Genomic DNA, 19,403 nt, shown 5'->3' with positions numbered 1-19,403 from the left:
GTGCTTTGGTTAGAAGTATCTGGGATTCAAATCCCATCATGAACCCATAGAATATCATAGCATATCCGGTTCAATATATATCGTCGTCGTCCGGTAGCATCATCTAGGAAGAGGGTTGCAGCAGATGAGCAGCTCTTCTCCATTTCTCTCTGTCTGTCGCTTCCATCATTCTTAAACCAGTCCATTCCACGATGTCATTAAACCACTCTCTAGTTGGTCTTCCACGTCTTCTCTTCCCCTCAACTTTCCCTTGTAATATAGTTCTTGTCAGGTGTCCCGAAGAACCTCTCAGAAGATGTCCTGCAAATCTAGTCTTTCTTTGCATAATATTCTTTAACAGTGTTCTTTCCATCCCAGTGTTTCTTTAACAGCGTTCTTTCCACACACACACACACACACGCAGTGTTCTTTCCATCCCAGAAAGTATTTTTACCTTGGGCATAAATATGTTAAAGATACCATGCAATTTTAAACCTGGTTTTACTCCATTTCCCAAGTAAGCAAACAGACTAAAAGTCAAGTTTGCGCCTGCAATTGATGCAAGTCTAACTGATCCCACAGGTAGTGCAGGACCAGGGCAACTCGTGGCAAAGGCGGAACAAGCTCCGATCACTAATCTTAATATTTACCCTTAATGCCAAAACACATCTCCAAGAAGGGGATGTATGATGTTTTGTATTAAAGGCAAGGGGCCACTACCCAGACCGGTTTCGACCTTTATTGAGGTCTCGTCTCTTTATTGTTCCGCCTTTGCCACGAGTTGCCCTGGTCCTGCACAACCTGTGGGATCAGTTAGACTTGCATCAATTGCAGGCGCAAACTTGACTTTCAGTCTGTTTGCTTACTTGGGAAATGGAGTAAAACCAGGTTTAAAATTGCTGTGTAGCTCAGTGGATGTGGCGTTTGCACACCATCGCGCTAGGCCGCACGAAGGAAGTCTTGGTTTCGAGTCTAGTCAGCGACTAGAGGAAATTTTTCTAAGCCTTTTTTCGACCGGTTCCCGAGTTAGTCGATCTCTGGCACGGGCAAGCAGGTTTTTCCTCCCGGAAACTCGGGTTTTTCGTCCTGTAAACTCAAGAAAATCGACCGTAGAACCCACATTATTTCAGACATTAAATATATTGTGTTAGGGTTAGAGACCACGAGATGGCGGCACATTTGAGCCGTCTCTCTTCACTGCGTACCGCTTAATTAGTGATAGCCTTGGGCCATCTGTCTCTGATTGGGTACCAGTGGAGATTGAACTGCCCACTCAGTCTCCAAAAGTTAGATAGGGCTAAATGGCCTCGCCTACTCCCGTATATACGGGAATAAAAAAGGCGTTAGCTGATTTTTTTTTTTTTTTGGTATCTTTAACATATTTATACCCAAGGTAAAAATACTTTCTACATTTATATCTCCTCCAGAGATTTTATTTAATAAGGTTAAAACACCTTATGGTAACTTGTTTTGGTGAAATATTTACAAGCTCTGTATTACTAAATCTTGGTATTTCTAGCCTAGCTCCCACTGACGAGACCTCAATAAAGGTCGAAACCGGTCTGGGTAGTGGCCCCTTGCCTTTAATACAAAACATCATACATCCCCTTCTTGGAGATGTGTTTTGGCATTAAGGGTAAATATTAAGATTAGTGATCGGAGCTTGTTCCGCCTTTGCCACGAGTTGCCCTGGTCCTGCACTACCTGTGGGATCAGTTAGACTTGCATCAATTGCAGGCGCAAACTTGACTTTTAGTCTGTTTGCTTACTTGGGAAATGGAGTAAAACCAGGTTTAAAATTGCTTGGTATCTTTAATATATATATATATATATATATATATATATATATATATATATATATATATATATATATATATATATATATATATATATATATATATATATATATATATATATATATATGAAGGGTTAATTTCTTTACCTTATTTTACAGTTTAAAAAGAAATGGTGAACTTCGCATGTTTTTTCTTTTTATTTTTGAACTTTGCATGTTTGACGATTAAAAAAAAAACTTTTAAAAGAGTAAACTTAGTACTTCCTCCACATGCTCCGGGATTGTACTATGCTAGCTATAAAATTATTTGCTTGAAATAAAATTTTACAGATGGCTCTGTTTACGAAATTTGCTAAAAGTTGTTATGCTTGGAGGTGATATCAAAGAAAACATTAAATTATATGATTGCAGTTCATTTTCGTCAGTTATTTCTAATACAGTTTTAGAGTATAATGTTGCATTTAGAGCAGTGCCAATGACAATAGCACTGGTTCTCCTCTATATTTGTTTTTCAATGTAGAATTCATTTGGAGTTTTATTTTGTCATTTCTATTTTTTTTTTTTAACTCGCGACAATCACGGTTCATTCTTTTTTTAATAAATCAAAATCAAGAATGATTAATTCTAATGAGGAACAGTTAAAGGTTGAGGGAGGTGATATCGTATCATCTAATGAGCAAAAGTGTTTAAAAAGGAAATTAGAAGATGAAATTGACGGCTCTTCCAAGAGGGTAAGTCACAATATTTATGAAGAACGCTTCTTCAAGAAGTGTTAATAAACCCTGCGTGCGGAGTCAGTAGCGAGTTGCCAGTCAGATTTGTGGTAAACAGAACACAAATTGAAGTCAAAAATAGTAGCTTCCTGGCTGTTGCGATAAAAAAATTTACAATCGGCAACATACAATGACACGCGCATTTTAATTGCAGAGACGTGGTTAGAATGCCTTTTTTAACAATATTTAGGCGTATTTTTCGGAAGTAGTTCGAACTAGTGCCAAATTCAGTAATACATCAGATTCTATTTTTACCGCATTTTTTTAAACTAAGAAAAATCCCTTTAGAACTTCGGGTGGAGATGCATAAAAATGCAACACAATTCATACTGGGACTCCATTGGTCATCCATGTGCAGTTAAAACTTTTGCGATCTCGTATGGTAGGCATGGTATTATGTGTTCCCCTACCCATCGTTTGTTTGAATATATAGAAAACCCCTCCCTCATTAAATCTGCTGGTGGTGTAAGAGTGGAATTTTTAGGTATAATTAGCTACCAGACATCTTGGAATATGTCAATTCCTGTTGTATATCCTATCTTCTCATCAAATGAACCTCTTAAAGTTATTCAAAATTGCTAATCATTCCTATTTTTCACAGCACCATCAGGCAGCTTGCTGGATTAATAAAGTAGCTGTTCATGACTAATCCATTCCACAAGGGTAGGTATATCGAGAAAGCCAAACCATCACTCATGTGAATGTACGTGCATTTAAGCAACTACAGCCATGAATCCTGTAGAGTTCTGTAAAAAATATATATCTTGTGATGAGAAGTATACACAGAGTGGTCTAAAAAAATTCGTTTTTTCTAACTGATACCTTAACTTTTATATTATTATTATTATTATCATATGTGACCTCCAGGGTGTCAAGGACTAATCGAGAGTGAGAGAGAGGGGCTATAAATCGCCCAGACCAGCCGTCTTGCCTTCCCTTCAATTCATTTACACCAGATGCACTCACTATTTCCCCCCCCCCCCCCCAAAAGGCAACATATTCCACTTACTGCTCAGTGAGAGAAAACCTAGCTCTTACTCCTTTTTTGACTGCGAACAAACTTCACTTCTATGGATGCCCCCTAAGCTCTCTCCCAACCTTCCATATGATGAAAAATTTCATCAGATGATGTTCTATGACACCCATTCAGAAGTTTAGAGGCCTCTATCATATCACTCCTCTTTCTCCTGTTAACCACAGTTTGTAATTTGCATACTCGCAATCTGTCCTCATAATCTAGATATAATCTTTGTAACTTCTTTGCATCCTTTCCACGGCTTCTTTATCCCTTTTGAACCCATGAGTCTTGGATTCTGCACAATAATCCAGCTGTAGTCTTATCAAGGCCTTATAAAGAGACAAAATGATTTCCTTATCTTTACATGTCAAAGTTTTATTCAACATTGCAATTATCCTCTGAGATTTATTTTTACAACTTTTGCTATGTGACCTTTGAACTTCAAATTCATATTCACTATTATACCAAGATACCTAGCCTCACCAGTTTCTAGTGTAAATGAATGCCATAACCTTATAGTATATAACATAATATAGTATGTCACTGGAAATCTCATAACACTAAAGTGCATAACTTTACACCTACTAACAATAAACTGACAACCATTTTCATTAGCACAAATTTGCAGCCTATTTAAATCATTTTGTAAGTGCTGGATATAAGTAACATCCCTGATTGCCCTGCCCTGGATATCAGTAACATCCCTGATAGATTGAACAACAATGGCACAAGGACTGAAACCACTGGTCATCTTAAATCTGGTAGATTCACAAACCCCCGTATACCACTTTTTGACGTCTGTCTGTCAACACACCATTGGCAAATAGAACATCTGTCAGACCCTTCCTAATGTGATTAATGATAGATTGAACAACAATGGCATAAGGACTGAAACCACTGGTCATCTTAAATCTGGTAGATTCACAAACCCCCGTATACCACTTTTTGATGTCTGTCTGTCAACTATCTGCTTATCCAAGTAAAGAGTTTATATTCCATATATAAACATATATGAAAAATCCGAAATTATCATAATGTATCCATTCCCTTTATCCAACTCAGCTGTAACATTATAAAATATGAGAAAATTGCTAATACACATCCTTTCTTCAGTAAACCCATGCTGTTTCTTGCAGGGTATAGCGTGTTTCTCTACTCATTTCTATATGTGAGTTCTTATCACCTTCTCTACAATCTTCCACACCAGAGATACTGATAGGTCAGAGTTACGCATCAGTTTTTGCACTATCCTTGCACACTAGGACTGTCATACGCTTCTTCCATTCTTGTGGTATCATTCCTGAGCTGAGACTCAAATTATGCAAACACATGAAGGACCTAGCCAATTCAGCTGATATTCCATCTATCCCTATTCCCAAATTTTTATTGAGGTTATGCATTAGCTCTTTAACCTCATTCTCATGCATCTCTATTTCTTCATCCAATATAACAGTTGCACTGTGTTACATACACTGGGTTGGTATATCTTAGCAAAGTGAGCACTCATTAATTGAACAATCTAATTAGCTTTTGACATTAGAGTACCATCTGTATTCAGTATCAAGTTATTCTTCCGCATTCATTTTTTCTTTGTTTGCAACATAATGATAAAATTCTTTTGGATTACCTTTAGCCTGCATAGCCAATTTCTTTACATACTCCAATTTTTAGCTTTCTGCACAAACTTGTTACTTTTCTGGCCTGTTCTCTATATATTTCATACCTCCTCTCACTCTTATTTTCACATCTTCTTCTTCTTGTGGATCTCTTGCTTTATAGTTGCACATCCATTTCACTCCCAACCTATTTATTCTTCAACCACTAGGAATGCATTCAGATACCACCTAATTTCAGCACTTTTTCAAAGTGATTCCCATGCATTTCTGACATCCCCCCCATTCTGTAACTGATAAAATGTTTCCAAGGATGGTATTTTCCTAAGTTGATCATAATTTCCAGCTTTGTAGTTCAGCATGTAACCTGTTTTAATGATAACATTAATATAATTAGATACTTTCCAAGAAAACACATCATGATCACTATCACCAACTTGTGATAAAATAGTCATATTCTTAACAGAGACCCCTTCTGATGTTGTGAGCAAATCTAACACTCTTTGACCTTGAGTTCCTTCTTTCACATGCTGCTTGAGAAAGTTGTCTCACAACAATTCAATAAATTCCTCTTCATTGTTATCATGAGATTTCTCTTCTACTCAATCAATGTTTGGATAATAAAGTCACCCATAATGATCACTTGTTTAGCACCCATAAGGCTTTTTAAATTGGTGATGCATTTCTTTGTCCCCTGGAACTGAGCCGCAAGGTCTGTAATAACACCCCACCATATATTTCATTCTGTTAGCCTCCACTTTATACCAGATAGCCTCAGACTTACCAGTACATGGGACATTTTTACCATGATTGTTTTCTTTCGTTTCTATCCTAACTGGACTTAAATCATTTCATATCATTATTAGTACTTCCCCCTCTTCTCCTATCTCTTCTGTCATGCCTAAGAATAGTATACCATTTACACTCAATCCCAGTTACCATATATGTTTTCTGATACCCAAGTTTCACTAATTCCAACAATTTTAGGCCACACCATATTCAGTAAAGTAACGAACTCAACCCCTTTGTTTCTGATTCTCCTGGTGTTTGTGTATAATCATAGATTATCACCTAGCCTATTCTTATAATTAGATATGCAATCTATTTGGCCTTGTAGAATTCCCCCCCCCCCCCCAGACATACTCAAAATGTCTAAATCCAAAGCATATATTTCAAGCCCTTCACCAGATACATAATCATGTTTGAAGCCATTCATATTTTTATAATGTTTGTTTGATACAAAAACCTAGTCTTGTTTTTCTTTCTTTCTTAATCCTCCTCTTTTACCTTGATGGTGTCAAGGTTTTTTGATGTCTGTTAATCATCTCCAATTCAAACTTGCAGGTTATTGGCCTACAGAGTCCTCTAAGTATTCTTGTTTGTAAATTCCGTGGGTTCTACTGGCTGGTTTGTCTGTTCTGAGGGATGAAAAACCAGAGTTTCCAAGAGGAAAAAACCGTCTGCCCTCGTATGAGACTGGCTAACTCACCGTTATTCAAAAGAGACCAGATAATGGTTCATGTCATGGACGGGAATTGAACCCAAGTGTTTCTGACCAAAGGGCTTTGTCTATACCGACTGAGCTATGGGCGCTCGAGTTTTTTCTTATGGTTTCAAAAGATGATAATTACAGCATATATGGGGCTATCAAAATAATGGAATCATCTACAAATTTTTGGGGAATTTTTTATTAATAAGCTGTAGTCCATTGTGATGTTAGAACACCATGAATTCAACATGAAATAAACTGATACAAGGGATGCACATAAGATAATGGAATTTGTGACCATTCTTCCTGCAAAATGTCACCATGACTTTCAGAGATGATTCCTTGTCCTCTCTCTCTCTCTTTCTCTCTCTCTCCCCCCCCCTCCTGTATGTTTTAAAATCATCAATTTCCTGATATGTATCCTCAAGAGGTGTTCAAGTTACTATGATAGCACTACATGATTAAGTTTACATTACCATTAATCTCCTATCAACAATTTTTTTCCAAATCAGTTTATTACTTGCGAGCATTCCAATATCTTGTCTAACATTTTATGCTTCTAAGCCATTTCTGACTGAATCAGTCCATCTGGACTTTGGTCTTCCTCTACCATTTCCTGTCATCTTGGCATCAATACCCCACCATACCAGATTAGCTCTGCTGATATATTCTTGAATGCTAATAATGTCAAGTTCCTTTCTAATATCTTCATTTTTAATATTATTTTGCCATTGTCATCATCTGTTCACTCTCCTAATTTCTCTCATTACCCTCATATCTATGGTCTCTTGTCTTTTCATCAAGTCCTTTATTTCTAACTCAACTCTCAGATCCATAATTTAAAACTGGTTTGAACACCTTCTTGTATACTGCTGGTTTGGTTTTTTAGCTAATTTTTGTCTTATTCCATATAAATTTATTCAGCTAGCTACCCCACCATACCAGCTTTGCCTTATTCTGTTGTCTATTTCCAGATTTAACTTGCCATCTTCCCTAAAAACTGCTTAAATAGCAGAAATATTTTACTTGTTCTATACGATCTCCATTCAGAATGCAGCTGAAGTTTTTTATATTCCTGCCTATTTTTATAGTTTTGGTCTTTTATTGCTGATTTTCATGCCAAGTTTGTTATGGCTGTTATTTAATTTAGTTAGGGAACCTGGAGACTTTCACTAGGTGTGTTTAGGAGTACAGCATCATCTTCATAAAGCAAAGAGCTAAGTTTGACATCTCGCGTTCTAATATCTGACTTGATGCCACTTTCTTTCATAATGTGATCCATATAGATGATAAATAAGAGTAGAAATAATGTGCACGCTTGTCTTAACCCTGATTTTACATCAAACCATCTTCTTGTATTTCCTTCAATTCTGACTGCTGACTGACAACTTAAATAGAGACTATGTATTGCTTTATAATCTATATAATGTTCTATTCATCCCATACGTTTGAAATGTTTTGAAAAGTTTTTCCCTGGGCACTTTGTTGTATTCCTTTTCCAGATCTACAAAACTAAAATACAGATCAAATATACTTATGTTATTAAATTGAAAAAATAAAAGTTTGAAGACATTAATCAGACTGATCTGGTAGCAATAAATTGAAAATGGCCATGATTGCAAATAAGTCAATGATGCAGGAGGAATAGTATGCAGTTTATAGATATCTGGAGTGAATTTGTTAGAAGAAAGGACTTTTACATGCTTCATGGATTACATTTGAATGGTTTTTGAGGTAGATGTTTGGAGAAAGTGTTCACTGAGAGAATGGAAGCGCAAAATCAGGAAAACTGGATGTATTGGCGGATGGATCAAGTATGGGTCGGGCTCCGGAGCCAAATGAGTGTGAATACAGAAATGGTCATGCAATACTAAGCAGTTTCACAGGTTTCAAATATGAATGGATTGAAACTTGTATCATTCAAAGGTAATTGTGGATCCAAAAGGATGTTGAAATGCATGCATATAAATGTCAGAAGCATCAGAAATAAAACGTTTTGGCATTTTTGTCAAACTTGACTTGGTCAGCTAAAAATTCACAGTATCGTTGAGACTTGGTTGATGGAAGATGATTTAGTTATAGGGAGAATATAAAGGGTATTTTATTTTCAGGAAGAATAAAGGGAATAGGATGGAAGGAGGGATCTTGCTGATGATAGCTGAAGAAGTGAAACTAGCAAAAGTGCAAGTTAAGGAGGAATTTAAGAATGAGGATGATGGTTCATAAGGCATAATTATCTGAAACAGCATGTGATGGTGCACTGAATCTGGTAATTGCATCAGGAGATGTATCTATAACCAAGGTAGCCATTTTACCTCCAGATGGGGAAAGAGATCTGCACCCTTTTTCTGGCTGCTTGCTGAACATGTTTTCTCAGTTAAGAAGGTGTATATGTGAAACTACAAAAGCTAGTGATCATGATACACTCAGAAGGTAGCTTGGAGCTATGCAATGAATAAGAAGCTGCTACAAGAGAATAATGTTAGTAGTGCAAGAGAAATGGTAAGAGATTATTTGAGGGGAGCAGTATCATACTATTCAATGGGAAGTTGAATAGATGAGTAGCATCATAATGCAGGAGTTACAAAGAAAAAAAAAAAAATCAGCATTCCCTTGAGCAGTACAAAGTGTATACATGCATGATGAAAAGAACTAAATCAGATTGCCTGCTTAGCTAATTTACTAAGTAGGCAAAAGAAAATTATTATTAAGAGAGAACTCTAGGGAGTCAGAGAATCATCAAGAGAGACAATGTACTACTCTCGTCAGCTGTCACACTTGTTCCTGAATTTATTCACACCACGTACACACACACACACTCATCCACTAGCCATTCATTCCAATTATGCACCACTCTATGAGCGAAAAATCTAGCTGTCACCCACCTCTTGGCATGATTCATTATCAACTTCCATGGATGCAGTCATGTCCTTTCCCCACCCTCCATAAAATGAAAAATTCTATCCACTGAAATCCTATATTACTCTTTCAGAAATGTTCAAGTCTCAATCATATCACCCCACTTTTGACAAATTCTCAGTCTATTTTCATCATCATCATCATCAAATTCCTGACATGTACCCTCAAGGGGTGTACAGAATATGATAGTACTACATGAAAAATTTACATCATTACTAATGATGTAAATTTTTCATGTAGTACTATCACCTATCCTCCAAATCAGTCTGTTACTTGTCAAGACTCCAACATTATCAGACCTTATATTTCTATCGTCTAAGGCACTTTGTACCATATCAATCCACCTATATCTTGGTCTTCCTCTGGGTCATTTTGCTGCCAGCCTGGCAGAGAACACTTGTTTTGCTAATCTTTCTTTGCCCATTCTGTTTAAGTGACCATACCACCTGAGATTAGCTCTGCTAATGCATTCCTGGATGTTGACAATGTCAAGTTCTTTCCTAATATCCTCGTTTTTAATATGATATTGCCAGTGATGCCATCTGTTCACGCCTATAATCTTTCTCGAGACTCTCATATCTGTGGTCTCTAGTCTTTGGTCAAGTGTTTTAACTTCTGACCCAGCTCTCAGATCCATAAGTTAAAACTGGTTTGAACACTGTCTTGTATACAGCTAATTTAGTGTTCAGACTAATTTCTCTCTTATTCCACATGAATTTATTTAATTGACTTCCCACCATACCAGCTTTACTGATTCTGTTGTCTATTTCTATATTTAATTTACCATCTTCAGTAAAAATTGTGCCTAAGTAGCTGAAATGTTTAACTTGTTCCACAGGTTCTCCATTCACAGCACAGTTGACATTTTCAATGATTCTGCCTATTTTCATTGTCTTTGTATTTTTATTGCTGACCTTCATACCATATCTATTACAACAGCTATTCAATTTAGTCAGAGAATCTTGCAGACTTGTAGCGGATTTATTTAGAAGTATAACACCATCAGCATAAAGCAAAGAGCTGACATTAACATCTCCAATTTTGACATCATGCTTAATACCACTTTCCTTCATAATGTGATCCATATAGATAATGAATAACAGAGGGGATGATGTACATCATTGTCTCACACCAGATTTAACATTATTTTCATAATTCGTAATCTACAATTAGAATATTTGTAACACTGTCCTCTGCACCTCTACCTTAGCAGAATTACCATGGAAATCAGGACACCAGACCTGTGAACAATAGCCCAAGAGAAGTCTTATCAGTGCCTTATAAAGAAGCAAAAATACTTTTTTCTCTTTACATGTCAGTTCATTTCAGTATTCCAATTGTCTTCTGAGTTTTATTTGCAATCTTTGCTATATGGCCCTTGAACTTCAACTTCCTATCTGCTAAAACTCCAAGATCTCTAGCCTGATTGATTTCTTCTTCTAGCATAATTTCATGTATATCTTTTTTTTTTTTTTATGTGTGGTTCCCACTTACATCCTTAGCCCACCGTGGTTGGTGGGCTAAGGATTTTTTTCCCATTTTTATCAGTTTTATATATATATATATTTTTTGTAATTTTTTATTTATCCTTACGTGGTCTGGAAACCATGCTCTAGAGACCAGAGATGGAACTTTTTCAAGCCACTTTAGGCCTTCAATAAGCAGGGTGATGGCCTCACACCAGGTGATGAAATTCGTCTCCCACCTAAAGGCAATTACAGATATCCATGCCCATGGTGTGATTTGAACTTACGATGGTTAGAAAGTGGGCAACCATTCAGCCAACCAGGCCAGCTAATATAATGTGTGACATTGGATATCTCATCACAACAAAGTCCATGACTTTACATTTACTAACATTAAATTGACCAGGTGATACTAACATTAAATTGACAACCATTTAATGTTAGTAAATCAATAAGTAAATCAATTCAGGCCTTCAATAAGCAGGGCGATGGCCTCACACCAGGTGATGAAATTCGTCTCCCACCTAAAGGCAATTACAGATATCCATGCCCATGGTGTGATTTGAACTTACGATGGTTAGAAAGTGGGCAACCATTCAGCCAACCAGGCCAGCTAATATAATGTGTGACATTGGATATCTCATCACAACAAAGTCCATGACTTTACATTTACTAACATTAAATTGACAACCATTTAACTGTACCCACAATTCCAGCCTATTCAAATAATTCTGCAAATGCTGCATATCAACCACATTCTTGATAATCCTGCTTATCCTTTGCATCATCAGCAAAATATCTATATGTTGCATGTTAAATCCTCCCCAATGTCATTAATATAAAGATAATAACAATGGACCAAAGGCTGATCTTTGTGGTACACCACTAGTTACCTTCATTCTTGCAGATTCACATCTCCCCCATATCACTTTTTGATATGTCATTCAGCCATCAATATTTATACAACAGTTTTCCATGCTGTATTCTGTCAAAAGCATGTGCAGGATCCAAAAGTATCATGGTGTATCCATTCCCCTTGTCTAACTCAATGGTAACATTATTATAGAATGTGAGCAAGTTGCTAAAACAGATGCTCCCTTAGTTAACCTGTGTTGTTCATTGCAAAATAGAGATTCTTTAACCACCCATTTCTGAATGTGAGCTCTAACCAACTTTTCAAAATCTTGACCACCACTCCAGATATATGTCTATTATATGTCTATCTTTATTCTTTCATTTGAGCAAGATTTAGAGTTATAAATATCTAAACTGTGTTTGTTTTCAGACACAGAAGAGAATACGTCCTTCTGGATTTGGTGATGAGTGTTTAAACGAAAGTACTTATTATTTTGATAATGGTAAGCTCATTTTTATGCTAATAGTTTCATTTATTAAAATACTTTATTTTCTTGTTTGTTTTCCATTTTCACTAAGTATGCTACCTGTATTCTTACTTAGCATTAGAAATGCATTTGTGATAAACAGGATTTTAGTCAGCAAATTTTTCCAATAAGAAATTAAATTCTGTTGTTTTAATGTCAAAGCTTTGTCCTTTGACATTAAATCAATAGAAATTATTAATTAAATACTATATATGGAAAGAAAATAATATCATTATCTTCAGGACTTAATATAGTCATTTTATATTATGCGAGATTTATGGTCATATGATTTTTAGAATAAATTACATAATGTTGCAAGAGACCTGAGTGACATGTAGTTTAGACATAGTGCAATAATTAAAACATAAAAAACTTATGTTCTGTTTAATTGGTGGCAAAATTTTCAACCTAACATCAAGATCATCTTTTGTGCAATGATAGGTAAATAAGTCTAAATAGTGGGATTACATTATTATTATTATTGTTATTATTTGGTAACCTCCACGGAATCAACAGACTCATCATGATAGGCTCACTCAACCAGCAACATGTCTATCATAATGAGCTTTGAAGTTATTTACACTACCTGCACTCAAAACACTCAGGCAGTGCATTCCACTCACTAACGACTCTCCATGTAAAAAATCTACTCCTCACACCCCTCTTCACTATATCTTTATACAACTTCCAGGGATGATCTCTTGTTCTACCTGTCTTAACATACACTCTTTTTATAATTTCTTCTGTTTTATTGTTTATTGTTATTTATTGTTATTTATATGAGATTTATTGTTACCATATTATTATTAACTGTTTTCTCCAATTCATCTTGGATATAGCACATGAAATACTATGCCTGTTAGAGAATGATGGTGGGAGGTAGAGAATGGTGATCAGAGTTTGCCTTTTTCCTGTGAGGAAAAAGCCAAAAGGCAAAACCATCAGATTACAAAAGGAAAACTATAACTCTTAAAAGAAAAAAAAAACAGCTAATGCCTATTTGTTCCTATAGGGAGTATGCAGGGCCGTTTACCCTATCTAATGTTTGGAGACTGAGTGGGCAGTTCAGTCTCCACTGGCAGCCGATCAGAGAGATTGCTGGCCCAAGGCTATCACTGATTCATCAGTACGCAGTGAAGAAGGCAGCAAGCTAGTGCCGACATCTCATGGTCCCTAACCCTAACACAGTATTTTTAATGTCTGAAAATAGTGAGTTTGATGGTCGATTTTCTTGAGTTTCCGGGATGAAAAACCTGAGTTTCCGGGATGAAAAACCCACTAGCCCGTGCCAGAGATCGACTAACTCGGGAACCGGTCGAAAAAAGGCTTAGAAAAATTTCCTCTAGTCAGCGACTAGATTTGAACCACCAAATCCTTTCTTCGTGTAGTCAAGCGCTGTAGAGTGCAAATGCCACTTCTACTGAGCTACACAGGCTCTTATGGGTAGTTAATGATTTTTTTAAATTAACATTTTTGTAAAAGCAGTTCCATAACAACAGAAGATGTAAAAGCACTTCTGTTGAACAGATATGAGCATCATAATAGATTAAGGTGTTCTTTGGCACTTGCATTTTGGATAGGATGGTGACGAGACTTGAATTCACTGTATCAAGTTGTCGGTTTTTTAAGTGTGAGAAAAGAATTGTGGCTCTCTCTCTTGCCTATTAGTAGCCTTTCTGGTATCCTTCTCCTTCAAATTATTTTAGGCATATGACACTTGTAGATATAACGGTTTGATGCATTTGAAAAACGACCAAGATTGGCACAAAAAAGTGCTCTTTCATCAATACGATGCACCATCTCACACATCGGCCTTCGCAATGGCAAAATTGCATGAAAATTGAGGTTTGAATTAGTTCCACATCCACCGTATTCTGTGGACTTGGCCCTGTGTAACTTCTTCCCAAACTTAAAAATTTGGCTTGGCGGGAAAAAATTTTCTTCAAACGAGGATGTCATCAAGGCTGTCAATGACTATTTTGCACAATTTGACAAATCCTACTTTTTACATGTGATGAAAAAATTGGAAACTCACTGGACCAAATGTGTAGACCTCTATATTGAGAAATACAGGTGATTTTTTTCCAAAAAAATGTGTTTAATTTATTTCTTTACTAAACTTTTCAAACAACCCTCGTAAGAGAAAAGTTCATCAAAATGTTAGTTATAATTATTGAAGGAAGAGTCTAGAGCATGTTAGTTTGGCAATGTAAAGCTGTTGATTGAAAAAATATTAAAATTCCATTATTACATGACACCTCCATAGAGTCCAAGGGTTCATCATAACATATGATGTTCCCTTGTTCTACATTACATAGATAGTGGAATATGTAGAATATGAATTCTACATATTCCACTATCTATTGTTTGTTAATTGTGCATATTCTCTGGCCAATTTGCCTGTATGTAAGATGAAAAACCAGTTTTTACAAGCGAGAAAACTGTTTTACTTCCATATGCAATTGGCTCACTCACCTTTACTTGATAAAGTCCATGTAAAGATTCTTAATTGTTATGATGAGAAACTCTGGTCTTTTCCTTTCAAAAGGCACATTATCCTGTCATTTGTTCCTTTCGGTGTACCACAGAGGTGCTTTCAGAACCAAATATTTAAAAATTAAAAGTTTGGAAATTGACCATTGCAAGAGTTAATGATATCAAAAATTCTACAATGTTTGATACAGGAGTTGCTTTGGTATGGCACTGCTTAAAAAAAAAAGATCTCTGTTCCAGGAGCCTGTATGTTCACCTTTTTTTGCTACTTTTAATTTGGAAATGTAAGTTTTGGATTGATTTAGAAATAAGAATGGATTTTTAGTAGGGATTTGGCAAATATTCAGTTTTGTTCAGTATTTGGCCAAATCAGTAGAAAGATTCAGTATTTTGGCCAGCTTAAGCAGAAAAATTCCTGTTACACATGTCATAACAAATGCAACCAATCGGGAAAAGCTTCTTATCTTGTGTGGCTGTACAAATAGAAGGGTTTAAAAGCTAATGAGTAAATTAATACAAATTTCTTTCATCATGAGTTACCAGCATATTCCTTGAAACAGTTTTTTTTTTTTTCCCCCATAAACTGGAAATATCTATGAAGTTCCTAAAACCAAAATAATGACTTCCGTTGAACGTGGGATATACCACTTGCCTCCAGTTATAGCCAATAATATTAGGTTAGAACGTGGCCAATATCCTAATCCATTCTAAGCCTCCCAAAAATAATATCCCACATAAAGAAATAATAGCTCTAAAAGAACTATGCAATAATAACCACATTACAATAACCAAATCAGACAAAGGAAACGCCACTGTAGTAATGGATATAACAGAATATGAAAGCAAAATGCATGCACTGCTCCAAGACCGGTCTACATATCAAATCATAGATCGAGATCCCACCACCTCACAAAAGAATAAGGCGTGCAAGTTATAGAACAAAGTCACTTCCTGGCCAAAAGAAATTGTCAAAAAACTCGCACCTTTGCACGTTAAAACACCCAGAATATATGGTGCTCTTAAAATACACAAACAAGGTACACCTTTGCATCCTATTGTAGATAGTATAAACAGTCCTACATATAAACTAGCTAAACATTTAGCCAAATTACTAGCCCCTTACACAAACAATTCTCCCTCTTTTGTTAAAAATTTTACCCACCTAAAAAGTATTTTAAAAAACCACACTTTAAATAGTTCAGACCTAATGGTGAGTTTTGATATCACCTCATTATTTACTAATGTACCACTGATTGACACACTTAACTTACTAAATTCACAATTTTGATGAGATATATTTCAGCTATTTAAATTCACAGCACAGGCAGGTTATTTTACATGGAAAGGAAAAATATACAAACAATTAGATGAGACAGCTATGGGTCCCCCCCCCCCCCCCAGCCAACTTCTACATAGAACATCTGGAAAAACTAGCTATCAACACAGCCACTCGGTTTAAGAGTCTGGCTATGCTATGTTGATGATGTATTTGCTATTTGGCCACATGGCTTAGACACATTGAATACATTTTTAGTGCATCTAAATAGCCAGCACCCTAAAATCCACTTCACAAAGGAACTAGAAGCCAATGATTGCCTGCCTTTCCTGGACACACTGATCACACGGCTTCCAGAAGGTTCCTTATCATTTTCGGTTTATAGAAAATCCATGCATACAGGGAGATACACAAACAATCACACCATCACCCTTCTCAACAATATGGTATCTTAAAAACACTAACCCATAGAGCTAGAGTAATCTGTTCATTGACATTGCTCTCACTGCTGAACTTTCTCACCTACGTCACACCTTCTTAACTAATGGTTATAATCCCATAAGATAGATAACATACTAAATACTACCCAGAAATCCCCTCTATCTTCCAGAAGACTACAACAAAACTATCACCATTCCATACATTAAAGGCACATTTGAAAAGATATCTAGGATGCTTAACAAACAACAACTATGCACTGTATTTAAACCTTATGTGAAATTAGCAACTCTCATCCTTTCACCTAAGGACAAATGCACTCCTTTATCACATCGAGTCTATGAAGTGCCCTGTTCTTGCCATCAACGGACAGACAGGAAGAACTGTGGACATCCACCTCAGTGAACACAAAAAATATATCCGACACTTTCACTATGGCAAGTTGGTTTGGCAGACCATGCTTTAGATACCCCAGCACATAGGATCAATTGGAAAAAAACAAAAGTAATGCACAGAAGCTTCTACAAGTCAGAGAGGTTGTTCCTGGAATCAACAGAAGCCTTAAAACATACTCCAAACCTTAACAAGTATGGCTGTATAAATCTACCAAAGATTTGGGAGACAGTCATCCTAAGACCAAATTAATATTTATTACTTTTATTTTTTCAAACTCTCTAAGACTATTATTTGGACTTTTTTCAAAACTTTGAACTACTTTTTTTCTTTTTTTTTTTAAGCTAGATGGCACCCTGTTAGGACTTTAGTCTTGTGCTGCACTCTGCAATTACTTATACTAGCTCCACTGTTACACCAGATTGTGGTTGTTTTGCATTTGTAACAAACTTTGTGTTGTGTGCTCTGAAGATGCTGGATATAATACCAGCAAAATATTAGCTTTTAAGTTAATAAATAGTTATTTTCTTATCCATCTGTGTTCATATCAATACCGTTAAATCTATTACAATATGAAGAAACCAGACATATGCTGTTAAAAAAAAAAAGCTAAAAAATTCATTTTCATAATCATAATTTATTGCAAATTCATTTTGATTATTAAATCCATAATTATTTTCTATATTTCACAGTTTAAAATAAGTTTTGCTAATATTTTTGGAATTTTATGCTGTATTGTTTTTTTAAATATAATGTTTTCTATAAAATTAAATGACCATCTTATTATATCGAAACGGAAGATATTATAGCTTTATCTATATTTAATAGCTAAGTATAGAATGAATGAAGTTTTGGAAATTTACTTGCGAATTTATGGGGACAAGACTGGAATCAGAGTTGTTGCCTTGGCTTAAACTCTGTACAGCAACCTATACATTTGCCTTTTATTAGTCCGTTGATTAAGTTTTGACCAAGTTATAACAACTTATAAGTGGAAATGGAGACAAAAATTCATTTATTGATGTCTATGTCAGAAACTATGTCAAAAATTTCATGCCGACTAGGGCGTTGCCCGGTTAAACAAGGCCCTCATTGTTTTCGCCAGGGAACCAGGGCGAACAGCGAAAAGTCAGCTACTGGCAAAGTAGCTGACTTTTGAATGGCAAAGAAATGGAACTAGCTGAAGAATTAGATAAGCACCAGATCGACATAATAGGGATGACTGAAACAAAAAAGACAAAAACTAATGAGATCTTTCTGAGCAATAAATACAAAATAAATACAAAATGTTATACTCAGGAAATGACAATCAAGGAAAAGAAGGAGTCGCCAAAGTATTCAACACAAAATACGAGGCTAATCTTCTTGAATGGCAGGCAGTCTCAAGTAGACTGATGTGGACAAATATCAGAATAGGGAATTGGACAATGAAACTTATTTGTGCCTATGATCCCACAGAAGGTTCTACCAAGGTAGAAGTGGAGGAATTTTTTTATGCTTTAGAAAAAGCATCTGACACAATGAAAAAGGAAAAGTTGGTCCTTGTTGGGGATCTAAATAGCAGAGTAGGAAATGATTGTGAGACATACAAAAATATTTTGGGAAAATTTGGAGAAAAGAGCAAAGCTAATAATAATGGCAAATACCTGTTGGATTTCTGCTCAGGACATGGACTGGTTATTACTAACACTATGTTCCAACATAAAAATGTGCAAACATTCACATGGAGAGAAGAGGCAAGGAATAAGAAAAGTCTCATTGACTATGATATTGTTGATAGTGATGTTTTCTCCCTGGTGCAGGATACCAGACTGTACAGAGGATTTGAAATTGAAAGCGATCACTATTTAGTCTTGAGCAGGATAAAATTGAATTTCATATCGAAAAGAATAACCTGTAAGAATGTTTTAAAGCGAATAAAAGTTGAGCAGCTCTCAGATGTGAACTGTAGACTAAAATACACAAAGATTATTGAAGGAAAAATGAAAGAGTTTGAGAACAGGAACCAAATGTTGGAGATTCAGTCGCAAGCCTTGAAGAAAACCCTGATTGATTCAGTCGGAGAGGCATCTGGTGAGGTTGTCTGCAAGGATAGAAAAATCAGAACTCCATGGTGGACACAGGAAGTTAAAGAGGCAGTGAAGGAAAAGAAGAAAGCATATCAAACTTTCCTGGCAAATAAGTCAGCTTTTTCTCTTAGAGAATACAGAGACAAATGTAAGAAAGCAAAACACTGTGTAAAACTAGCTAAACAAAAGTCATGGCAGGACTTTGGCAAGAACATAGAAAATAAATATCAAGAAGATGGTAAGATATTCTGGTGGCTGTTGAAGAAGCTAAGAAATGGAGGAATGAATGCTATAAAAGGA

The 19,403-nt window shown here is 35.9% G+C and overlaps 1 protein-coding gene across 1 annotated transcript in view; it reads left to right on the top strand.

Moving 5' to 3' along the window:
* The first annotated feature begins 2,085 nt into the window (after positions 1–2,085).
* The window catches only part of LOC150100923 (pseudouridylate synthase RPUSD2-like), a 189,896-nt gene continuing 172,578 nt past the window's right edge, over positions 2,086–19,403 (top strand). Inside the window, exons 1-2 of the mRNA XM_090401804.1 lie at positions 2,086–2,505; positions 12,338–12,410. Coding sequence (XP_090257930.1) covers positions 2,389–2,505; positions 12,338–12,410 — 190 coding nt within the window. The 5' untranslated portion in view covers positions 2,086–2,388. The remainder of the gene's footprint in view (positions 2,506–12,337; positions 12,411–19,403) is intronic.

This window comes from Typopeltis vanoorti, chromosome 12 (genome assembly GCF_054136105.1).
Source record: "Typopeltis vanoorti isolate ZY-2024b chromosome 12, IOZ_Tvanoo_1.0, whole genome shotgun sequence".
Classification (NCBI taxonomy): Eukaryota; Metazoa; Arthropoda; class Arachnida; order Uropygi; family Thelyphonidae; genus Typopeltis; species Typopeltis vanoorti.
This window is presented reverse-complemented; position numbering and strand designations above follow the sequence as displayed.